Raw genomic sequence first — 25028 nt, 5'->3', positions numbered from 1 at the left:
GCGGGATAAAAATAACAACATAGCTGGTCTCATACTATCACAAACTTTATAAGTCCCACTTCTGATTATGAGCTTGACAACTTCAAGTTCAACTTTCACATGCAACTTTTAATTACCACATTCCTATTCACAATCATTCTGGTAGCACCTAAAGGCAGCATCAGTGAAAACAGTTAGAGACAGTGATAGCTTTAGCAATTAGCCTTACAGAGTGGCAAGAAGCTCAGACATTCAGAAAGGCAATTTGGAAAACAAACGCATGATACTTACTTTGTCTGGAGCTGATGTTTGCGCACGAACCGTTCGTATTGATTCCTAAACATTTAGGGGACGTTACAGATTTTTTCCCGGGATATTTCCTTCGAAAATGAAATTTAACCACAGTATCCTCGGCTCAGATAGGGGGAGATTATGGCGACTCCTATGTTCATTAGCGCATCCCAAAACACAACACTTGTAATGCCTCTTTGGCGCTGACATTGTATATATCTCCAGTAATGGCGGACCGCAGCTTCTCACTCAGGGCTGTGTTTATGCCAATAGACTTTTTCCCCTCAGTGACGTGAACAGAGGGAGAATATGAAACAGTTCTTTTGGAGAGACTGTTCATGATTTATTGGTTTTATAAAAAATGAGTTGGTGGATTTTTGACATTTATAGGCTGGTTGTTTTCACACACTGCAGCCACACAACTGTAACACCTTATAAAAGTGATTTTTGCCCTTTAAAACCAAACCAAATAAAATTTTCCCCACCTGTATGGGAAGTAATATGCCTTAAATCTCTTTGAATGATGTCGTTCAACACATTTTTATCGGCTTTATATTTATTATCACGTTGTCTGCGTTCGCTCGAATTGATTTGCTGAAATCAAAACAGGGACGATAATAGGTGAGCGCCAGCCAATGAGATTGTCGTTTGCGCATTAGTTCTACCCACTACCACAGAAACCGGCAGTTCTTAAAAGCTGAAGAATACAGACAAGAATACAACAAAGAATATCGTTTACATGTAGCGCGTCAGTTCTGCATGTTATGAAAGACTCTCTTGCTCTGTATCTTTCTTTGCGTGCGTGTATGTGAGAGAAAGCGACGGCGAGTCGTGCTCCTTCACACTAGAGTTTATGGTACGTCAAATACTACCATTCAGATGAATTGAAAAATTAAATTCCAATAATATAATATAGTAACACTACATTTTATTGTCAGTAACGGTAACGGCGTTGTAACGGGGGAAACAGTAATTCGTTTGATTACTCGTTACTGAAAAAAATAACGCCGTTAGTAACGCCGTTTATTTATAACGCCGTTATTCCCATTATTTCACTGCTGCTCAGAGATTTCTTCCATAGAGGTTTTGCTGTCATATTTCAGGATGGTGGTTGAAAAACTCAAGGTGAGAGTGTAGTTAAAATCCTTAGTGACTGGACATTCGAAAGTGAACTAATTCTGAAGAGTTCTAAGCAGCTAAATAAAAAAGAATAATAATAACACAAAAAAATACAATATACATTTAAAATATTTCACACATTCCTTAGAATTATATGCTGTGTACTTCAAAATGTAACTTTATACTTTAAAATGTGTGTTTTCTCTTCCATAACATCAGAGCAAAAACATTGATTGCTCATCCTGCGCTAGAATTTTTTACCTAATCAAATGCTTCAGAATGAGAGTGCCCTGTCCCCTAACACCACTGTGGTGTAAACTAAAGGCTATTAGATCTTTAAATAACGGTACAAACAGGTCGGCTAGGGGTGGGCGATATGGCAAAAATATAATATCACGATATTTTAAGAAAAATCACGATTCACGATTTTATCACGATTCTTTGTCATGTTGGTTTTACTATTTTGCAAGTTGTCTGAGCATTACAGCCAAACTAATTTCCCTATTATAAAGACAAAACCTTTCAAGATAACAAAAATATTAAAAAAGAATGGTGGATATTTAGGCCAAAGTGGCCGAAGATAAAAATCTTTGTCATTGTTTTATCTTTGTTATTAAAAAATGAGAACAAAGATACACATTACAAATACACATACTATACAAATAAAACAGTGTTTTATTTTCAGGTACAATAGCTGTATTTAGCAGGAGCATTCAATAAATTGAATCAACAAATATAAAAATAAAACACTATATAGATTGATTCCTATTAAATCAACTGTATTAACGTTTTTCAGTCAAGAGTAGTGAGTGATTTTTCTCTGTGTTTTGGTGTTTTATTAACATTGAAGGAATAATTAACCCCAAAATAAAAAGTGTTTTATATTTATACCATCATTTACTCACTCAAAAGTTTCTTTAAACCTGAATGAGTTTCTTCTGCTAAACATAAATGCTATTTTGAGGAATGTGGAAAACCAAACAGTTGCTGGTCCCCAGTGACTTATTCCATAGTATTTTTTTTTTCCTTCTATCAAAAGTCAATGTGGACCAGATACTATTTGGTTACCCACATTCTTCAAAATATCTTCTTTTGAGTTCAGTACAAGAAAGTAATTAATACAGGGTTGGGACAACATGCGAGTTAGTAAATAATGACAGAAATTAAATTTTAAGGTGAACTATCCCTTTAATGACAGTCGGCAGCATGTTCAGTACTGCCCCTTTAAGACATGCACGCATCTAATTTACAGAGGCACGCATCCGTTTCTCTCAGCTGTTTACTTACTCATTTTAGACATAAGCAACGGAGTCTATACAGTACATAAGCCTTGTGTGTTTTGACAGTATTAGTGCACAAGATAACTTAGTTCAGTAATCAGGCGCTTTTTGACAGGCTTTAGCACGAGCGTTTCGGGTGTACGGGCTCAGAAAAAGCGCACGTCAGACCGACGCGTGAATAAAACATTTAACCGGCAAGGCTTTAAAGCAGATCCGAATAATGTACAGTATATTGAGACGGAGGAATAAGAACTGCAGCTGATAGAATGTGCGCTAAGCTGAATTTAGTTAAAATCAGCTTAGCAACAACATGAAGAGTGCAACAATATTATAGTCGGTCTGCTGTTAAAACTGAAGTCATCTGAGTTCATTTTCAATCCACCTTTTTCCTACGTCCCATGATGCTTTACGTGAATTATGAGAGTTAAATGTAATCAATCAGCAAAAGTTTCACTCTATGAATGCAATAAAAAGCACTTTCAAAAACTGGATACAATAAAGGTGACATTATTCTAGTCACTCTCCAACAATCGAGAGTAATAATCATTAAAAGGAAATTTAAAAATGTAAAACAACTAATTAACAAATTACATACAATGAATAACCCCTAAAGCTCAATTCTACCCGCAGCCATATTACAGACATGTTAAATATCACAATAACACGCAGTATATGACCATTTTCATATCGTTACAGCAGAATACAAAGGAAAAAAGAAAATAATCAGGAATAAATAACATCACAAATAAAATGAAAATGATCACAAATAAAACTCCATAAGGCATTGAGAAATACGCTGAAACATATTTTGCAAAATACTTTTGGGTTTAATAGAACACGTGATTCCAACAAGTCTGCAATCATTTACTTGTGTATCAGAAGTCAAATCTGAGTAAAGCTATTGTGCACTGTTTACCTTCATTGGAATGTGGTTTAAATAGTCAAAACTGTTACTAACTCAACTTTTCTTGATGTAGAGAAATATTTTTTTTGTTATTGACCTACAAATATTAGTATTTAGTATTAAATATGAGAACAGTAACAATTATATTGATCTCTGTAAGAAAGACAAAAGCAGTTCAAGCATTGTCATCAATGTAATAAAAAGTTAACCTCAAAAACTACACACACACAGTCACATTAGCATCTGTGTCTTTTCAAAAGAAATGACAATCAAAATTTTATTCATAATTGCGTGTTTAATTGTAATTTAAATTTAAATTGTAATTTAAATTGTAATGAACTTTAATTGTAAAAATGCTTAAGATAATGAGTTGATAGTTTTTTGAAGCACATATCAGACATGTGAACAGATATCAGTAGATATTTTAGTTTCTTACTAAACTTTAGTTTAGTTCTGTAATATGTAGTCTATCGACCAACTACTTTCTATTTTGAATACTTTCTATTACTGTTCTATTTCTCAGCATTGCGATACACACTCTGGAAATGAACAAGTTGTCCCACTGGTCTTACTTAGAACCCTCCCACTAAAATTAGAAACCCATAGTTTAACCTCACCTGAGGTGAGGTAATTTGAGACAGCCAATACAGGCTGTATTCTTATGTGTTGTTAATCCTTTGTGAATTTACAAATATAAGTATCTCCATGAGACCATTGAGAAATACATTGAAACAGCTTTTGCAAAATACCTCTGGGTTTAGAACATGTGATTCCAACAAATCTGCAACCATTTATTTGTGTATGAAAAGGCAAATTTGAGTTAAGGCTACTGATATGTGTTAACCTACAGCTGTACGTGGTTTAAATAGTCAAAACTCATACTGTCCTTGAAGTAGGATCAATATATATATATATATATATATATATATATATATATATATATATATATATATATATATACACGCACACACACACACACACACACACACACACAGTTGTGCTCATAAGTTTACATACCCCTTGCAGAATGTGCAAAATGTTAATAATTGATACAAACTATTACAAACAACTATTTCAAAAGGTAAACACATGATGCTCAAGAAGGCCACACAATGCATTAAGATTCAAGGGTATGTAAACTTTTGAATGGGGTCATTTTTATAAATTCAGTTATTATTTTGTCTTGTGGAGTATATGTAAACATCTGTTATGTGAAATAGCTTATTCAGGACAGTACTAAATAAAACATAACGTGCAATTTTCATGATCCCTCTTATATTGTTTCAATTATTAACATATTCTGCAAGGGGTATGTAAACTTATGAGCACAACTGTATATATATATATATATATATATATATATATATATCCTACATCAAGAACAGTATGAGTTAGTAACAATTTTGACAATTTATATATATATATATATATATATATATATATATATTACCTCCTTACCTCCTAAGGTGGCAGAATCCACACTGTAAAAAGTGCTAAATTGACTTAACTTAAAAAAATTGAGGAAACCCGTTGCCTCAAAATTATTAAGTAAATAATAATAATAATAAAAAAAGTTAAGTGAACTTGACAATTCACTTAACTTTTTTTAAAATTATAATTTACTTACAAATTTTAAGGCAACGGGTTTCCTCTATTTTTTAAAGTTAATTCAACTTAGCACTTTTTACAGTGCAGAGGAAGAAAAACAGCTTCATGGTCACATAGTTTAAAACTATTTGAAGGTAATAAGTAGCCTGTCTAACAACTACATTCTATTTTGATTTCTTCACATTGCAGTAAACTCTCTGTGGAGATTAAAAGGCTTCACAAGTTCTCACACTGGCCACTTTTGTCTTAGAACCCTCCCACAATACCTTGTGCACAAGATGCCCCAAATCATGATTATAAATAATGTGCTGCCTCCAACTGGTTTTTAGAGGCCTAACAGAAGTGACGTAAGCCGTTTACCTTAATGGGTGTACAGAACAATTACTTGTTGTTATTTATGATTGAAAACAGAACATTTGAGATTTTAGGACACAAGAAACATTTTTAAATGCACATAATGTTAAATAAAATATTAAGCTGAGAAGAGGTAGATATACATTGACTATATAGGCTATTTTTATTTATTTATTGCCAATATGGATTCTGATTTGATCTTCAGATTTGAATTATTAGATAGATTAAATAGCTTCAATACTGACCACTTTGTATAATAATAATTGGTTACAATTACAGCAAGAATTCTTCATTTCTGTCAGGAATGGAAAAGCATGCAAAATCAGTCGGTAGTTGATATTTTGAATAGAATAATGAGAAACCTGAATATATTTAGTCACGTTTACTCCCATTTATTTTTGGTCACAGTACTTTACACACATTTGAAGAAATATGTATCCACACAATTACCTCATATTTCTTATATTATAGTATCATAATTTCTTGATGACTTACAGAAATATGATTCTCTGCAGATCCATCTGTCAATATTGTGTGTTCATAATTCTAGCTAATGTTTTAAACATATTTTTGGTATTTTATATGGTCTGTTGGTGGAGCAGCATCAGATATTTATGACTTCAGTTCCTACACCTGTATGGAAGAAAATGAGGGTTAAATCTCTCTAAATGTCTCAAGTGTTACAACCACATTCAACACATTTTATCTGCTTTATAGTTATTTCTTCTGTGTCTGTTTGATTGATTAGTCGATAAAAAGAATTTGAAAGATTCTAGAGAGTAAAAATGTTGAAATGTTACCTCTTGACGGGAGTTTGGTGTGTGTAATGTATCTGTACTGGGCTGTAGTGCTTTCACATGTGTATGTTCCCAGTTGCTCTTGATTAAGATGAGAGAGTTTAATGGTTCCATTTTCTGGATGAAAGGTAACCTTGTCTCTCCACTGCTCAGATATTTCTTCCATAGAAGTTTTACTGTCATATTTCAGGACGGTGCTGGAAAAACTCAAGGTGAGAGTGTAGTTGAAGTCCTTAGTGACTGGACATTCGAAAGTGAACTCATTCTCAGAGAGTTCTGAAGCAGCTAAATATTAAAAAAACAAAAAAACAATGAGAATAACCCGCCCCCTAATACCACTGTAGAGTAAACCAAGGGCCACTGGGTGTTTAAATAAAGGTACAAGATATCTGAAACAATATTTTTTACATTGTGATATTACTAGAAAGGCTCTGTGGGCTTCTAGATGCTTTATACGTGACCAAAAACACAACAAAAAATCTGTAAATTTACCTTGTTGTTTCAGACTAGCTGTATATCGTGTATCTTTAGTAGTTATGGAGCAGATATATGTGTAGGTATCTGTGATGACATCCACTTTAAGTTGACTTGTGACTGTAAACAGATGATCTTCTGTTCGGCTGACAGTGTTCAGTGGCTCCATCGCTGGAGGGTCTGAGGACCACAAGACTTCTGGTTCTGGATAAACTCCACTGCTGGTGCAGATGACTGTATCATCTTTTAATGTGATATCCACTGATTTAACTGGAGCTAAAAAAAACCAAACAAAAAAAACCAACTCAATTTTTGTTTTGTTTTATAAATTTAGAAATAGATAATTTTAGATTATATTGGTGCTGTGCTCATCTACACTCAAAGGAAATAAGAGTATCTTACTCTTTTTTTAAGAGTTTCAGAAATCCTCGCTCTCACCTTCCACAGACACAAACACATACTTCTCATCATTTGTTTTATCATCAGCAGTGTAGCACCTGTATCTGCCTTCATCTTGAACCCTGATGTTTCTTATCAAGAGGGATATATTTCCATTTTTAATTTCAGATTCTGACAACAGGGATGTTCTCCCCTTGTAGTCCTCGTGCTGATAGTCCAGCTGGTCTTTATTGAGGAAAAATGAATGCACCGCTTTTTTATCCAAATACCAGTGGATGATATCAAAGTATGTGGATGTGCAAGGTAACATACATTCCTCAGAATAGATACAGGTGACATGACTGTCTGTAAAAACAGCAAATTACAGTGTGAAAAACACACAAACATACAGTGTCATATTAAGACTACAGGTGGGCCTACTGTATACATGCAACCAGCATTTAAGCTCCCATATACTGTCGTGTGTTGTAAGTCCTTTTATGTAAATAAAATAAATAAAGGGACCTCCATGAGGCTATTGAGAAATGCACTTTTCCAAAATAACTTTGGTTTTAATAGAACAAGTGATTCCAACAAATCTGTAATCATTTACTTGTGTAAAGCTATACTGATGTGTTTACCTTCAGCTGAATGTGATTTAAATAGTAGTTAATAATTCATACCGTTCTTGATGTAGATATTATGTAATATCAAAATATCAGTAAAAATTTTATTTTTTTATTGTTTTGACATATATATTAATCTCTGTAAGAACTACAAAAACAGTTCAAGCATTGACATTAATGTAATATAAAGTTAAATAAACATTTTTACAACTAAAGTTATAATTAAATATTTAATTACAAACAAGTTTGTGATTGTTATTTCTTTTGAAAAGACACAGAGGTGCTCATGTGACTGTATGAGTCTGTTTTTGAGGTTAAGTTTTTGAGATGTAAAAAAAAATCATTAGATATTTTGGTTTCTTACCTCCTAAAGTTACAGGCAGAATCCACAGCAAGAAAAACAGCTTCATAGTCACTAATGATTTGAATGTATGTAGTCTGTCGACCAACTATTTTCTGTTTTGAATACTTTTTATTGCTATTCTGCTTCTCCGCATTGCAATACACACTCTGGGGATTAAAGGCTGCACAACTAAGTCTACATTGGTCTTACGTAAAACCCTCCTTCTGTGTTTACGGACCCAAAGTTTAACTTCACCTCATTCCATGAATATCAGTGTGTAAAATATACATGCTGTAGTTTAAAAATGGCAGTGAATCACAGAAACAAACAGACCTAATTATGTGGAAATACAGACTGAGATGAGATCGCACATAAATCACAACCATGATTATAAATAATTTTAATATAATTTCAATATTTTGTAAATACTTTAAAAACTGGATTTTAGAGGCCTAACAGGAGTGATATGTAATTATTTTACCTTGATAGGTGTACAGAACCATAATTTACTTTTACTTGTTGCCATTTATGATTGAAAATAAAGCATAAAGCAAGATTTTATCACAAAAGAAACTTTTTAACTGTAGATGACTTCAAATAAAATATTAAGACAGGGCTGGGAAGTTGTATATATATATATATATATATATATATATATATATATAATTTCACATAAATTGTTATTGTTAAGTAAAATTCTTTAAATATATGAAAGTTGAAATTTAATAATTAATATATTTAATAGAAATGACATTTACATTTAAGACATTAAGTAGATGTTCTCATACAGATATAGACAAAAAAAAAAAGAATAATTTAGTTTTCATATGTGAGTTCAACAGATAATATGCATACATTTCAAAACATTATTTGTGTGAATATACAATTCACTAGTGCATTCAAGTAAAATACAAGTAAAAGTTCAAAGAAATTCAACACTGGATATTTCCTTAATAAAAATAATGAAAATAAAATGAATAAATACTTCTTGTCTCTCATTTAGTCTTGGCAGTAAATCAATCACTTTTCAGGATTTGAAGAAGACCTGAAAGGTTGTTGAGGTAACTGAAGTCCCATATACAGTATGCTGTTTTAAACAAACTTTCCCCCATGTATTCTCACGCTGGTCTGTTGGCGATCTCTTCTGTTAAGCAGGTGTCCTCAGATGCAGCTCTGCTGTTTGCAACAGTCACTGTAAAGGATAGAGATCTGTGAATATGATGCAGTGAGATGAGGAGTATTTATTATGTAACGGTTGATACCACACACAAACCTCTCATTGGTTGCATTTCTGTAGCCTCTCCATGGATTTTACTTGATTTTGTACAGCCAGCTGGTTTGAAGAAGATACAATTGTTGCACAAATATGTTAAGTATGTATTCCAAATATGTATGCATGCAATTGTGGTAATCCATACCCTTACATTTTATAATTCCTATTATTGCTGCGACTGCAGTGACTGCAAGGCCTGTGATCACAGCAGGAATCCACCGCTGGGGGGAGCTCTCGGACTGTTGTTTTTCTGCGTGTCAGACACAATTTGTGTGGTCAACGAAATGTGAAGAAAATTAATTTGTTAGTTGAAAAAAATAAATGCTGGTTGATTTATTTCGCCTTCAAGAGAACTGAATGAAATTTTAACATCTCACTTTGCTGTTTAGTTACCGTAACTGACGCAATCATCCAACAAAGTTCCAGAGATTGTTGAAGAGACTTTACCAAACTTTTATGTTTCAGATTAAACTGTTTTCATTTTTATTATAGGTTGATCTGGCAGCTATTTCACAGGGTTTTCCCCGTGTCTTCAACATCACCAGAGTCCCTTAATATCACTTTCCATTTTATTTTTAGCACACCTTTTAACAAATAAAAGCCACTTCCTAAATGACATCATTATTCAGTAAGTGACATTATTTTGGAGGGAAAACAACAGCACAAACATTAGTAAGTAAAACTTATTATTATTTTTTTTTTTCACTCATTCTGTGATTGTGTGGTCATATTTGGTTAAAAAAGTAATGCTTGATAAAATTACAGCAACCTCAATGATACATTCAAAATTGTTAGTCAGAACTAGGCTATATGCTTCTTCAAAAAGGAAAATACTGTTGTTTGTGATTTTAACTTAATTTTTAAAGTTAGAAATGTTGTTAAGAATGGTGGTTTACAGGGTATAACATGCTCTCACCAGGCTTTAGCGTGATGTTGACTCTTGTATGAACCTCATGTTTGGTCTGGTGAGCATAGAGGATGCAGGTGTAGGTTCCAGTGTGCTCTAGACTCAGCGGGTTGTGTAGCTGCAGTGAGCCGTCTCCGCCTCGACCCCTGGGGGTCACCAGTCGCATGTTCTCCTTCCAAACGCTGGAGCTCCGCTGTGTGAGGCTGTCATAGGTGTAGATGGTTGAGGACTTGTGTTCTTTGGTGAAGGACCATGTCAGTGTGAAGTTCTGCAGCTTCCATGGAGCCACACAAGGGATGATGAGGTCCTGACCTTCCACGCTGAATGTTTCTGTTTAGTTGAAAATTGGTTAAAATAGTATCTAGGTGCCATTTGAAAGGTCAGAAACATTGTGCTACATGATATTCTCTTATCTGCACGTAATTGTTTGGTTGGTCATGGAAATATTTGGTGATGCAATGTCATGTAATAATAATGGTGATGAAATGCAATGTAACACGTCCAGACATGAATTGGCTCGATGAGATCAAACCTTTCTCCTGCAGTGATGCCCGCCATGTCTGAGACCTGTAGAATGATTGGACGAGGCAGATGTAGGTCAGATCTTTCAGCTTCTTGAGCTTGCTCTCCACCGAGTACAGGCCTTGTTTGTCAGCTGTTTTGCGTGTGAAGGGTTGGAGCGAATCAGGTAGACTGGCTGGCTCTGTGAACAGGTTTACACGGGGAGCAGGGTAGGCATCTTGACTGGAGCATATGACTTCCTCAAAACCACTGAGACGTGTTGTCTCCAGGCTCACTGACTGGATAGGGGCTGGAATGATAAGAGTTATTTGTTGTTTTAGTTGTTTGTGGTGTCATTATCAAAGGCCTCAGTTTCAGGCCCCATTTTGTCCTTAATCAATGGAAAGGGCCTTTAGCAAATAGTTACAGTTCACTATGTTAGTTGTGTCTTACACATCACGTGATCATTACCCCTATATGAAGTAAAATACGATTGCTAAACTCTTGAACGTAGCCCACCTTCCACCTTGACTATGATGAATTGCTCAGTAGTTTCTTGACTGCTGGTGACAAGGCACCTGTACTTCCCCCTGTCCTGTGGGCCACACTTCTGGATATGAAGAGATGCATTACCAGAGGGAATCATTTCAGTGAATAATGATGTCCTGCTGTTGTATTGCTGATCCGCCTGATCTAACCGGCCACTCCCCTGTATATAACTCTGGATCGGGACATTTTGTCTGAACCAGTATATCATCTCATCTCCAACTGCCTCAAAGACACAGGGTAGGACACAATCTTCTGAGAAGATGCAGGTTAACTGAACATCTAGAGGTGTGGTAAAAAGGAGAATGTGAGATTTTAAACACTAATCAGTGTAAAAGAGAGTGATTTCTCTCACATCTGAAGTGAAAAACTATTTTATAAGGACGTCAAGGTGATAAATACTTTGTCGTGCCTAATCTTCAATCACGTTAAAGGGTTAAAGTTGTATATGTTAAACTGTATATGTGGATTATATAATTAAGTGTCATTCATAAGAGGGCACAATTTGTTCTTGTTTCTGGAGTCCATCTTGAGATCTCCAATTTGACCTGAAACTATTCAGGTTGTAAGTCAAAAACAGAGCTGAAATGCTGGTTTCCCTGGTGATGATAAACATCAAGCAATTAATCAGACCAATGTTTTGTCTATCAGACACTTTTGTTTTGAGTCCTTGGTCTGATTTTACTTAAAAGGGTGTGAGAATTTCTGCACTTACTCTTAGGGAATCATAGGAAAAATCTTCTACACTCTCAGAAATAAAGGTACAAATGCTGTCACTGGGGCGATAGCTTTTCAAAAGGTATACTTTTGTACCTATTAGGTTCAAATATGTACACTTTAAGTACTAATATGTACCTTTAAGGTATCAAAATGGACCCTTTAGGTACAAACATGTACCTTTTGAAAAGGTACCGTCCCAGTGACAGCTTTTGTACCTTTCTTTCTGAGAGTGTAGAGAACCTGAACTACACTGTTGGCCTACAGAAGTGAAGGTTTTATGTTAAGTCTTGTAGTAAATGGCTACTACCTGGAGTTTTCCCATTTGTTTCAGCAGCTATCCACAATAATATTAGACAAATCCAAGAATTCGCTGCTGTCATCGCTCTGTCTTCTTGAAGGCTTGAACTACAGTGGAAAAAACAACGGTCATTTACTGTATTTATTAACATCAGTCATTATTAACTAGATAAATGCTGCTTTCAGGATGAATATCAGATTGATACTAGTTGATACTTGACATATAAATTTTCCAGAGGCTTCACACAAATGTTTAACCCAGAGAACAGTTTGGGTGAGCAAGTGAATCAAGAGAGACAAATTATATTTGATTGGAAATTAGAAGTGCAAATATGAAGATTTTGACATTACCCTTCAATTTTATGATCTTAACATTTTACAGTAAGCTTGAGCATAGTCTTGTTTTATTTCGTGTGAAGTCTGTTGATCACATTCTCTCTTTGTAAGTGGAATCTTCCGGATCAAGATCACTTTTGATAACAGAACATTTGCAGGCACAAATTTCCTAAAGAAATTAAATTTAACAAAACAACTCACACACCTCTATATAGGAGCACAAGAAGCAATTAAATTAAAATTGCTAATTTGACACACTTTAGATTAAAACGAATCTCAAAAGCATATAGTAGATGACGATAATAATACAATTTATCTCTGGTCTCTTTATTGTTAGTAGTTAATTAGAAAAAGTAATGACATACTGTCTCAGGCTCTCTAAAGCTTTAAGCATTTATTATGTTTAGTGTTGTGGTTAATATGATTCAAAAGGCAGACTCACGTATCTGTGTTTTGTTTGTTGAGGGAAGTCTCGTCTCTGGCAGTGAACTAGACTTGACTAGACTGACTAGTTTATTTTAGAATACACATTCCCATAGTATCAGCATAGGCCTGCCACTTTGTACTGATACATGAATGGGTGGAGTTTCTGAACACTTCATGACTTCAGGAAAAATACAGTAGTCATTCTACGAATATTATAATTTCAGCCATTACTCCAGTCTTCAGTGTCACATGATCCTTTAGAAATCATTCTAATTTGCTGAATTGGTGCTTAAGAAACATTTCTTTTCATAATCAGTGTTGAAAACAATTATGCTGCTTTATATTTTTGTGGAAACAGTGATTCATGCCTGATGGTTTCATTGATGAATAGAAAGTTCAAAAGAACAGAATTGTAATATCTATGATTATAAGTACTGTATTGAACTTTTAAACTCTAATGTACATCTCAACTAAATGTTATCAAAATGAATGGCTTAATGATTTAATGATTTGTTTTCACTTGTTGGGAATGGCACTAATAAAGTCAAAAAATAAACCCTCAATATTCCTATGAAATGTTCTCATAAATGTCTGTTAAATAATTACTGTTATTATTGCAATGCTTGATGTTTTACAAAAAAGTTATTGTATATATTCAATGGTTGGTACCCCCCCCCCCCCCCCATATGTGCACAATTAAAAATATAATAATAATATAAAATAAAATGAAATTAATAAAATAATAGTTTTTTTTTTTTTTGCTGGGTGCCATGAGTCAAGGGGCCAATGTTAATCATCTTTTTTATTATTATTACAGGAAGTGATCTATCTTTTTTTCTTTTCTTTTGATATGTTGCCGAGTTCCTCTTGCGATATGGTAAGCTACCTGGTCAAACTCAATGCAAATACGCTATCTGTGATGATGTAGCTTGTCTCTGCTGCTGATCAGGCCGTAATCCACCAGATTAGGCAATGCACTGGGATTACTGGACACAAGGGAGGCCACGATTGGTTTATGAATTTTTTTCCTCTTTGTATCTGTCCATCCTATGATCTTGCTCTCTCTCCCCTCCCCCTTCTCTCTACGCTTCTGTAATGTAATTGATTGCGTTAATGTGATTTGATTGGTTAGTCCCTGAGCTTTTTATAATAATAACTAATGATGGAATCTGCCTGAAACTAGAGCAGCGTTCTGTAAAACACAGATGCAATGGTTTTAACCAGCACTACTACCTTCAAATGTTCATTTGCTGTAATATTTACTCTCAGATGCCTAAATCTGATGATCCATCTGGACTACATCTGTGATACCAATGATATTTTCTTGAAAGAAGGTGAACAAGAGGACAAGGACAGGATTGCATCTCCATACATCAATGCAACATGTCACTCTGATGTTTAGGTTCATCTTATTGTCTCTTATTTGTTCGCTTTGTATGTTTTTCATCTCAGCATCAGCGAATGAAGTGTATAAACATGAGTGGACAGGTATGACAAGTTTATCTTCAACAGTAATAGCATAAAGCTATAACTCCTGGCATGTGGAAATCCCGATTAGAGATGGTCCCATCCCACTGTGTAGGTTAAGGGGAGATCCACCAGCTACAGATAAGAGGATTTGAGAGGAATTAATGACATTTTATTACAGTAAGAATAAATTCATATTGATTTATGTTTGGGTGACAAAGCAGCACTGACAACAGCGACCAGACACATGCTGACACTCACAATCAGTTGAAGCATGCGGTGATGGACCTCTGTAATACGATCAAACAAACTAGATTTCAGATTCACGATTGTACTGGGAGACGTGTGAACAATCAGCAAATGCCATAACGTTTCCCAGTGCCCTCTCAGCTGAACTTTGCTTGGGATGGCCAGGACCCAGGAACCATCCCGTTTTGGCTCTTTGGGAGATTTCTGGACTCCAGCTACAGACGAAGAGAAACAGGTCTTCCATCATCGTATCTGGTCATGAAGCTGGTCCTGCTGACTCTCAGGCTGCTGTGCCTTGCTTGTCTCTGGCCCGTCACCTTGCTCAACAACCCCTACCCTAACCGGAAGAAAAACAAGGATGTCTACTTGGCTGAGCATGGCAAAAACAGATTCAGAGGGTGAGTAATGAATTACTTTTGAATTTTTTTTAAAGTAATTAATAAAATGATTGGAAACAGTGGTAGCAAAGGCATTTATGATGTTATGACTATGTTGTTCTTATGAACTTTCTATTCATCAAAGACTTCTGACAAAAATGGATTATGGTTTCCACAAAAATATTAGGCAGCACAACTGATTTTAACATTGATAATAATAAGAAGAGTTTATTGAGCAGCAATGTAATGACTGCTGTAAATTCAGCTTTACCTTCACAGAAATACATTACATTTTAAATGATGTTTTTTGTAAATAACTAAAAAATTAATTGTAATACTATTTCACAATATTACTGTATTTTTTGATTAAATAAATGCAGCCTTCATGGTGAGCATAAGAGACTTATTTAAAAAAAAAAAAAAAAAAACTTACCAACCCCAAACTTTTGAACGGTAGTGCACATTGTTAGGTTGTTTGATAAATTACATGTTACTGTTTCATCTTCAGCAAATTGTTAGTTGTAATATGCCTAAAATTTCTTTGTTTGGAGTTTTAGACATGTAATAGGGTTTAAATATTTGATCAGTTTTGCATAAATATGTTGCTAGTCTGTCGTTTGCCAGCATGATTCAGTGTGTGAACAGATGGGCAGTAATTAGGAAAGAGTAAATAGTGGGTTTAATTAGACTGGAGGACACCAGAACCAGTTTTGAAGGGTTTCTGTGTTGCTTAACATGAGGCTTGACTGGAAAATAGTGTTTCATTGGGTAATTTTTGATTAACCACTCAGGTGTGGTATATTGGATATTACAAGGTAGATAAATTGCCTATGATTGTGAGAATCTGTATTATTTTATGGTTATTTTATAGTTCATTTAGATTTAGTCATTTTAGTAGTAATTAATCTAAATGATTATGAGAAATATTGCTTTGGCAACTAGCTGAAATAAAATATGCTTACATTTTTATATATTATTTATATAGTTTATTACACTTTATATGGTATTATAGTTTAAAGTAATGCAAATGTGAATTATTGAATTATCTTTGTAATATCTGTCTACATGAGGAATGAAGTGTGGCTTAAATCCATTGTTGGTGGTTGTGTATTACCACAGAGTAATGAGTCACACACAACCTCAGGAGTGAGAATATTCTTTCATTCTGTAATTAAAACCATCCTGGTGCCATCATCTGATTTTTGCTTTCATAGTGGAGGATGGAGAGCAGCCAAACTGCTGTTTGGCATTAAAGTCACGCCTGCAGTTTCCTAAAAAGCCTTTTTACAGTGTCAGCCAGGTTTTCCAGGTAATTTTTGTTAATGCATAATGTGTCATTGCATTGAATATTTATAAAAGCTTTGTCATGGTGAACATGGTTTTTGTAATGAAATTACGGAGGTAAAAAATGCACCTATTTAACTATATTTATATGTATTTTTTTTTTTATTGAATTTAGTAATTTTTACTTTCATTTTTCAGATAAGCACAGCAGTGTATAGCAGCATTCATTGTGCCATTAGTTTTCTGTTGTGTTTTTGTTAGCATGATTGCGTAATGAGTCCATCCCACAGTCATTAGTGGTTGTGTGGTTCTGTATTCAGTTTGAGGTTTAATTTTGTAATTGCACTTCAGTGTGCAATTAACTTTGCCGTGTAATGAGCACAGCGTGATTGACAGTATATTTGGGGTTTCAATTAAAGCACGCAGATGGAAAAGTTATGTTTGGTGAAACATTGTATGTCTACAACTGACCTTCACTAGTTACTGCCGTGTTTTTGGCATATTTTATGTCTTATCTCTCTGGACTCGGAGAACGGCTTGCTCAGGAGGCTTCTGGAACCGCTCCAAACCGTAGCTCATTTTCACAATCTGGCACACACAACCGCTGTTGTACGACAAGCTGTTTTTATAAATCATTGCTCTAATGGCTGAGAAATTATTTTCATATTACAGATGCTGGAGCACTGAGGCAGATGTTTAGGGTAAAGTTCTGACATGGAAACGGGTCAGAAAATGATTAATAACATGTTTTAGTTCTCTGTAATGCAAGGGTCCGGCTCCGGGCAACATTCCCACTCTTCCCTCCTGTTGAAAAATCACAGAAGTGCAATAACGGCCTGTGTGTGTTTTTCTCCTGACCCCTTTTTTTCTTATTTTTCAGACGGATTGACTACAAATTAAAGAGAAAGGACAGCACTAAGTCCCTCCTGATCAAAACTGAGCAGCTGCTAAGAATCGAAGACCACGACTTTGCCATGAGGCCTGGATTCGGAGGTCAGGGCTCACTGTTTATTTGCTCCAATTATCAATTTTCATCTCCGTCTTGAAAAATCACAATTAGAGTGTTCTTTTTTAATAAACCTGATTAGAAATGAACTGTACCATTTCACTGTGTCAGAGGGCAGAGCGAGGCGGGGGGGGGAAGGTGACTTTGACAGGGCGAGTGTTGTCCTAAATTCAAACATGACCCAGATTGTGCCAAACACAAATTAGACAATGGGTGTTGAGGACACAGATGTGCTTTGGTGGACAATAATCTGGATTACATCCCAGACCTGGTAAAACAGATGAAAAAGTGCAAGATGCCACTCATAGACCATTTTCACACATATTTGAATACTTAAAGGGATAGTTTAGCCAAAAATGAAAATAACCCCATGATTTACTCACCCTCAAGGCATCCTAGGTGTATTTGACTTTTTCTTTTGGACAAATACAATCGGAGTTCCAAGCCTTCCAAGATTTATAAAGGCAGCGAATGGGGGTTGAGATTTTGAAGCCCGAAAAAGTGCATCCATCCGTCATTAAAAAGTGCTCAACACTGCTCCGATGGGTTACAAAACTCCTTCTGAAGTGAAGCGATACGTTTGCGTGAGAAAAATATTGGTTAATAGAGTTTTAAATACAGATATTTTTCTTGCACAAATGCATCATTTCGCTTCAGAAGGCCTTTATTAACATCCAGAGCTGTGTGGAGTACTTTTTATGATGGATGGATGCACTTTATTTTGCTTAAAAATCTGCCATTTTTTGCGTAACAAATATGCCATTAAAGCTTGAAAGTGCCAGGACATTTTATTAATCAGGTTGTAACCTTTTTAATATAACTCTGATTGTATTCGTCTGAAAGAAGAAAATCCTACTTGGTCTCATGGCATTTACATACCTGGGTGCACTTTTTAGCGTGACATGAAATACGTACCAATAAGTACATATCACTGCAGTTTCCAAAATAAATAAACACTTTCACACAAATTTAAAGAGTTGCGATTAATAAAGTGTAATTTTCGCACAGTTACTTGAAGAATATCATGCTACGATTTCAAAACAATATTAATATGCTGGGAGATTTGAAAACTGCTAACGTTCAAAAGTATCATCGCACACATCCAGCTTCATGTCTATGGGTTTTCATAACTGACAAGCTTGTTCGGTAGCTCACGGAGTACGGAGACGGATTTAGGAGATGAGAAGCACTGGTTCGAATCCCGTGTAACTATGGTTCCACAAAGTAGTTAAAATCTGCATAAAAGGAAGTTCAAATGGCACAGTTGCATCATCTAATTCTTTTTATATCAGTTTTGCATTTGTTAACACTATCCGGTAGGTTTAGGGCTGGATTTGGTGTAGGGCATATTTCCAACACGATAGAGCGTTAACCTTTAGCGACAGATATTTGAATTCTGAACCGCCGCAATACGTATCTGAAGCAACATAATAAAAAAAACAGCAATACGTACCAATATCTACGTAATAAAACCGTGCCAGGGTTCACATATTGAAACTGTGTTTTAGCGCCACTCAGTGGACATTTCTATTTGAAACTGCGGCAAAACGTGCAGCAAGGTACATGAAACGGTGTCGCACAAAAAGTGCGCAGAGGTACGTATTTTATGAGACCAGGTTGAGAAAATCACCTGCAGTAGGATGGCTTGAGTGTATTTCATTTTTGGTTGAACTATCCCTTTAAGATACTGTTACGTTCCCATTCTATGATTAGTCTAGGGAAATTAAGGAATACATAACAAAATGAAAGGAAAGTCCACATGGAACTTCTCATCCCAGTCCCAGCCCTAAAGAACACTGCCAACCACTAAAAGATCTACTACAATTTTGATTTATTATATAAAAGAACCACAGAAACAAAGCAAATAGGCTTCAGGAGGGGGCAAGGCCAAAATAACAAACAAAACAGAATCTTACTCAATTTTAAACCTAACTTACCTAACACAGGGGAAAATAAAATTAACAAAAAGACAATAGCACTTCCTTAACTACCTAACTTACCCAAAAACAGAGGCAAAAGGATTGACAAAAGAAAATGGCACCCACCTCCCTACAAATTATAAAATAAACAACTTAACAAGTATTAAATAAAGAACTATCAAAAAAGTCAGCATTATTAGGGGCTAGATTTAACAATCTAGACAGGAGCACAACAGTATGTTAACTTGAACTCTAGCACAGATTGACTTTAAGTATCAACTAACAAACAACTAGCAACACTTGTCTGGGGCTGCAGAGAAGGTCCAAGGAGGCTCGAGGCTCGAGGCTCGAGGCTCGAGGCTCGAGGCTCCTTTCCTCTCTCTCGCTCTCTCTCCAACTGTGCTTTCTTGATTGCTCTTATAGCTGGTTTCCTCTCCGGAGGAGCCAATGAATGAGGAGTTAGTTGGTCATCAGCAAATGAGTATCAGGTGCCAGTAATCAACTCCTATTAAAGCAACAGCACAGAAGAGAAACGAAAAAAGAGAACATACAAAAACTCTTAACTGACTCCAGAACAGTACAAATTACGTCACAGGACGTAACACCCCCATCACCAAGTTTATAACCCATGGCTTATAAACAGTTAATACTTTACATAAAATTAAAAACTTACAATATGTAAATGCCATTGTAGTATTAGTATATCATAGCTAGCAAGTGCCTTTTTTAAAACCAAGATATTATGAACATTTTTACACAAAATATTAAACAGTATATTGTATCAAATGAAGTTCACCTTGGCTTGTCATTCTGCTATTGTAAAGTTACTTAAGTGTACTTAAGTGTGTTGAGAAACCTTAGTCGCTCTCTTTAACTGTAAAAGAAGAACCAGGAGGAGGAAGGGATGGATAAGATTTAGATAAGGCAGTAGTTTATTGGTAATTAGACTTTCTTTTACATGATTGAAGAAGATTGAGAAGTGGAACCAGGCTTTGAATGCTGTCCATTCAGTGGACCACTGTTAATTAATGATGGGAGTCGGACAGGGGTACGACCGGGGTAGTCGTGGCCTAATGGTTAGGGAGTTGGGCTTGTAACCTGAAGGTTGCTGGTTCGATTCTCGCACCGGTGGGGATTGTGAATGAACAGCACTCTCCACCTTCGATACCATGACTTAGGTGCCCTTGAGCAAGGCACCGAACCCCTAATTGCTCCCTGGGTGCTGGAGCAAGGCTGCCCACTGCTCCAGGTGTGTGTTCACTGTGTGTGTGCACTTGTTCACTACTCACTGCTGTGTGTGTGCACTTGGATGGGTTAAATGCAGAGCACCATTTCGAGTATGGGTCACCATACTTGACAGTACGTCACGACCTAACTTAACAAATAAGATTAGAGTAAAATTTTGAGCTCCATTTGCTCTCTCTGTAGAAGCAACGGAGGCAGTTTCTTTAAGTTGACATCAAAGGCATTGCTGTTGTCCTGCATGCATATGTATTGTGTCTTCTGTTCTGTAGGATCTGCCATCCCTGTGGGCATTGATGTGCAGGTGGAGAGTATAGACAGCATCTCTGAAGTAAACATGGTAAAAGTCCACATTCTCTTATATAAATAACATGATGGTTCTGGTTTTTAACAGTTCCATTAATGATTCTTAGTATATAGCGAATAAATACTTGGAATTAAGACATTATGAGGTTATTTCAATAATCTGAATGCAAACCAGTTCTCAGCACAAAAATTTTAAAAATGTTGGTCCTCTAAAAGCAGGCCGTTGGCTTCCTACAAAGTAAATCTCAGCAATACAAAAGGTCTTCCTGGTATATGTCAAAACCATTTTTTTTTTGCACCAAAATGCCAGTAACTGCCCTTCACTGTTGCCCTTAATAAATTGTCATGTTTATCTATAAGGTCAGTAAAATCTAAAGGTCTATTGCAGGACTTCACAATGACCCTGTACCTGAGGCATTATTGGAAGGACGAACGTTTGGCTTTTCCCTCCAGTAACAATCTAAGCCGCACATTCGATGGCCGGCTGGTAAAGAAGATCTGGAAGCCTGATGTTTTTTTCGTCCATTCCAAGCGCTCCTTCATCCATGATACCACCATGGAGAACATAATGCTGAGGGTTTACCCAGATGGCAACATCCTTTACAGCGTCAGGTAGATGCCTGCAACCTGTTCATTCATTTCCTTCATATGTAATGTTTTAATAATGGAATATTCTCTTTATTGCAGGATTACAGTTACTTCTCTGTGCTCAATGGACTTCAGTAGATTCCCATTGGACACTCAGAACTGTTCCCTGGAATTGGAGAGCTGTGCGTTTCCACCTAGAAACATCTTCAGTTCTTGTGTAATTTTTATTGAGTCCCACCTACATTGTTTCTTTTTTAGCTGATATTTTACAGGTTGGGAAAATGTGGCAATTGTGGATCATTTTATCAAAGGAACTTGCAACTTTTTGACACCATTTAGACAGTAAAATAATGAAAAAGGTAGTTCCACTCCATAAATGATGATTTATAACTTTACAAATTTACAAGATGATACACATAATAGCAGTAAAGTCATTGTGGGTTGCTATTTGCAACCTGTTTCTTCACATAATGTGACATAAAACTGAGTGAAAGGATATTTATCAAGAGAAATGCAAACTGGAAATCAATTAAATCATTAGAAGTGGATGTTACTTTGTGTTATTTTAATATAATTTATGTACTATTATATTTATAAATATATGGAATTAGCTTTTATTTCATTTTTGGTTTTCATTTTTTAAATTTTAGTTTTAGTAATTTTACTTTTAAGTAATTTTTATTTTAAGTTCATGACTACAACAGAGCAAATGTGGATAGCATTTGCTCTACTTACTAGACTTGCTAGTGTTTTAAAATTAGATCTAAAAATAGCTATATTTATCCAGGCTACTTTTAACCCATGGAGTACATGGACCCATTTAATTTTATTGTATGTGCCTTGCTTACTGCTGCCCATTTAGTATCAGATGGATTTGAAATTATGCCACAAATGCCATTTGAATCCAGAACATTAATAAAATGGTGCCATAACAGCACACTTCAAATTATCCATGTATATAAACATGACTTGAACAGGACGTGCTTTCTTTTGCCTGTTTTCTTTATCTTTTGGCTTTGCTCCTGTATCCCATTCAGATGCATATGCTGAGAACGACCTCATGTTGTACTGGAAAAATGGCAATGACTCTTTGAGGACAGATGAGATTGCTCTCTCTCAGTTCTTCATTGAAGAGTTTCACCCCTCACATGGTCTGGCACTGTACAGCAGCACGGGTACAGCACGCTTTTCTCTCTCCTTCTGTGTATTCATACTATGACAAATTTTATCTCTTTGTCCTGTTTGGTACTAGTAGGTCATTAATTCCTGACTTTACACGTGTTTCTGTCAGGCTGGTACAACAGACTCTACATCAACTTCATCCTCAGAAGACACATATTCTTCTTCATGCTGCAAACATATTTTCCTACAATGCTGATGGTTGTGCTGTCCTGGGTGTCTTTTTGGATCGACAGGCGGGCAGTACCGGCCCGTGTCTCGCTTGGTGCGCTACACCCATCCTTACACATGCAAAAACTGCTCAAAAATGGTTCTTCTATTGTATCCGTGAAAACCCTCTTTTGGAAGATTTATTTTAATGTTGTTGGACTGCAGCCCAGTGTGGTGAAGGTTTAGGCTGCTTAGTTGTCTCTTAGTTGCTTAAAGTCGTAATGCTTTTCCCAAGACGATAAGACTATAACAAGCCTGCACAAATGTGATTTAGCCAAGTAAAACACGGTCCTCGATCAACGTCAACAGAAAACGCATTTGTCACCTTCATTTATAACAAAACTATGTGTGAGTGCAACCGTATTTTTCACACAAAAACAGACATGACATGCATAATTTGCTGCTGTGTGAACATAGCCTATTTATGCAGCTTCACACTGGATAGCTCCGCCCATTATGAAATCTCATTGGTCCAAAATCCTGCAAAATGTGATGTGATTGGCTGTGATTGTTAGTGATAGTGTCACAGTTTCACAATTGTTATTTTTTTTTACACTTGCTGGTGATGTAACCCTAGCCTAGTCCTGACATCTGATTGGTTGGGAAGAATCAACAAGGATGTTGATCTAGACCTGCATTTTGTAACTTTGTAAAGTGCGGTCACATTAGCAAAGTTTCTTGGGCTAAAAATGTCTGTTGTCTAGTGCCAGTTGTGTAATGATATTTAAAAGCATAGCTCACTCAGTAGTCACTTTTAAGCAGCGTTCTGTTGGTTAACATGGCCAAAAGAAGCCATTGCAAAATCTGTGAGAAAATCTTTTGCCCTGTCAAAAAATTCCCAGTTGTGTGGATTCTTATTGAAATGACTAGAGTTCAACCTCCGAACTGGATTTCAGTTAGCTGAACAATGATAAATGTTACTGCATTAGAGTATAGTACAATCAGATGTGTCTCTCTGCATGTGTGTTCAATCCAGGCATCACTACAGTGTTGACTATGTCCACCATAATTACGGGAGTGTCAGCGTCCATGCCTCAGGTATCATATGTGAAAGCGGTGGACATCTATTTGTGGACCAGCTTCCTGTTTGTGTTTCTGTCCGTCATCGAGTATGCAGCCGTCAACTACTTCACTACTAAGGAGGAAATGAAGAAACTCGAGCAATTGAAGGTCAGAGTTCTCTTAAACATCCTAAGATTCTTAATTCTTTCAGTCTAAACTTGATTAAAAAATGTCAGTATTTTCAGTGTAATAATGCATTCTCTCTACATTCCAGCAAAATATTAAAAGGTCGCCCCCTGTTGATCAAAAATTGTAATTGATCAAAAAATGCTTTAAAATGGACTTAAGACAGCATAAAAATGCTTTTTTTTAAAAATCAGATACATTTTTGTCCACACTGTTAAGTTCTAAATAGATTTTTTTTTTTTTAAATCCATATTATTCATGGGCTATATAATTCTTAAACCTATATGATAGCTGTCTGTAAATGGAACAAAATTCCAGCGATTATTATTTAGGCATTATTTTTTATTTTAGAGCAAGAGAATTGAACTTTTTTGTGCACTATTTCTTTAATGTCCAGTATATTGTACTTTAAATAATCTTACCACATAACATCCAGAAAAAGTGAATTGTTTTTGTCTCCTACAGCTCTCAGGATATGATGCATCTCAAGCCATGGCGTTCGATGGTTGTTTCCATGACCAGGACATAGAGCTCAGCACATTTCCATTGTCTGACCTAAACACAGACCCATGCATGTCCTCCAGGAACTCCACAACGCCCGACCTCCCTCCCGTCCTGGGCACACGCCTCCGTCGACGTCGTTCTATCCGCCAAAGCGTCAACCATATCATGAGCAACAGTTACAAGATCGACTCCTATTCAAGAATATTCTTTCCTTTGGCATACTTTCTCTTCAATATCATCTACTGGAGCATCTACTCCTAAGTGAGAGAGAATGTCATCCAGAAAAGTGGCCTGCTCTGAGTTTATAAGACTCTCATAAACTTGATTGCTTGAATGTGATCACATGCCAA

At 35.8% G+C, this 25028-nt stretch overlaps 3 protein-coding genes across 5 annotated transcripts; 1 reads left to right on the top strand and 2 right to left on the bottom strand.

Annotated features, from left to right (window-relative positions):
• Positions 1-5909: 5909 nt before the first annotated feature.
• Positions 5910-8365, bottom strand: hhla2b.2 (HERV-H LTR-associating 2b, tandem duplicate 2). The gene is made up of 5 exons (XM_058765842.1): positions 8175-8365; positions 7245-7550; positions 6825-7082; positions 6336-6617; positions 5910-6168 (listed from the first exon to the last, which is right to left on the bottom strand). The coding sequence occupies exons 1-5, from the start codon at positions 8218-8220 to the stop codon at positions 6140-6142; spliced, it is 921 nt and encodes a 306-aa protein (XP_058621825.1). The 5' UTR covers positions 8221-8365; the 3' UTR covers positions 5910-6139.
• Positions 8366-8940: 575 nt separating this feature from the next.
• Positions 8941-13233, bottom strand: hhla2b.1 (HERV-H LTR-associating 2b, tandem duplicate 1). Of its 3 annotated transcripts, XM_058765796.1 has the most exons (9): positions 13176-13233; positions 12749-12902; positions 12408-12505; positions 11354-11662; positions 10866-11144; positions 10343-10663; positions 9578-9676; positions 9427-9486; positions 8941-9345 (listed from the first exon to the last, which is right to left on the bottom strand). In XM_058765796.1, exons 3-9 carry the CDS (start codon positions 12478-12480, stop codon positions 9272-9274), a joined length of 1215 nt encoding a protein of 404 aa, XP_058621779.1. In that variant the 5' UTR covers positions 12481-12505; positions 12749-12902; positions 13176-13233; the 3' UTR covers positions 8941-9271. The 3 variants fall into 3 exon arrangements, with proteins under 3 accessions (XP_058621779.1, XP_058621781.1, XP_058621780.1); XM_058765798.1 differs by lacking the exon at positions 12749-12902 and having other exon boundaries at positions 13176-13203; XM_058765797.1 differs by lacking the exon at positions 13176-13233 and having other exon boundaries at positions 12749-13041.
• Positions 13234-15063: 1830 nt separating this feature from the next.
• LOC131533158 (gamma-aminobutyric acid receptor subunit rho-3) lies at positions 15064-24950 on the top strand. The gene is made up of 9 exons (XM_058765277.1): positions 15064-15273; positions 17417-17529; positions 20976-21043; positions 21398-21621; positions 21697-21779; positions 22635-22772; positions 22889-23041; positions 23963-24156; positions 24640-24950. Exons 1-9 carry the CDS (start codon positions 15134-15136, stop codon positions 24937-24939), a joined length of 1413 nt encoding a protein of 470 aa, XP_058621260.1. The 5' UTR covers positions 15064-15133; the 3' UTR covers positions 24940-24950.
• The last annotated feature ends 78 nt before the right edge of the window (positions 24951-25028 follow it).

Source organism: Onychostoma macrolepis, chromosome 24, assembly GCF_012432095.1.
Source record: "Onychostoma macrolepis isolate SWU-2019 chromosome 24, ASM1243209v1, whole genome shotgun sequence".
Lineage (NCBI taxonomy): Eukaryota > Metazoa > Chordata > Actinopteri > Cypriniformes > Cyprinidae > Onychostoma > Onychostoma macrolepis.
This window is presented reverse-complemented; position numbering and strand designations above follow the sequence as displayed.

What these genes read in the sequence shown, in the direction of transcription:
- hhla2b.1 (XM_058765796.1), bottom strand. Translation starts at nt 12,480, where the DNA reads ATGACAGCAGCGAATTCTTGGATTTGTCTAATATTATTGTGGATAGCT. An exon ending in GGCATCACTGCAGGAGAAAG is followed by an intron (nt 10,664 to 10,865) that starts GTTTGATCTCAT and finishes TCAACTAAACAG; the next exon opens with AAACATTCAGCGTGGAAGGT. An exon ending in AGAAATGCAACCAATGAGAG is followed by an intron (nt 9,346 to 9,426) that starts GTTTGTGTGTGG and finishes TATCCTTTACAG; the next exon opens with TGACTGTTGCAAACAGCAGA.
- LOC131533158 (XM_058765277.1), top strand. Translation starts at nt 15,134, where the DNA reads ATGAAGCTGGTCCTGCTGACTCTCAGGCTGCTGTGCCTTGCTTGTCTC. An exon ending in AACATCCTTTACAGCGTCAG is followed by an intron (nt 21,622 to 21,696) that starts GTAGATGCCTGC and finishes TCTTTATTGCAG; the next exon opens with GATTACAGTTACTTCTCTGT. An exon ending in AGAAACTCGAGCAATTGAAG is followed by an intron (nt 24,157 to 24,639) that starts GTCAGAGTTCTC and finishes TGTCTCCTACAG; the next exon opens with CTCTCAGGATATGATGCATC.
- hhla2b.2 (XM_058765842.1), bottom strand. Translation starts at nt 8,220, where the DNA reads ATGAAGCTGTTTTTCTTGCTGTGGATTCTGCCTGTAACTTTAGGAG. An exon ending in TGTGTTTGTGTCTGTGGAAG is followed by an intron (nt 7,083 to 7,244) that starts GTGAGAGCGAGG and finishes GGTTTTTTTTAG; the next exon opens with CTCCAGTTAAATCAGTGGAT. An exon ending in CACCAAACTCCCGTCAAGAG is followed by an intron (nt 6,169 to 6,335) that starts GTAACATTTCAA and finishes TCTTCCATACAG; the next exon opens with GTGTAGGAACTGAAGTCATA.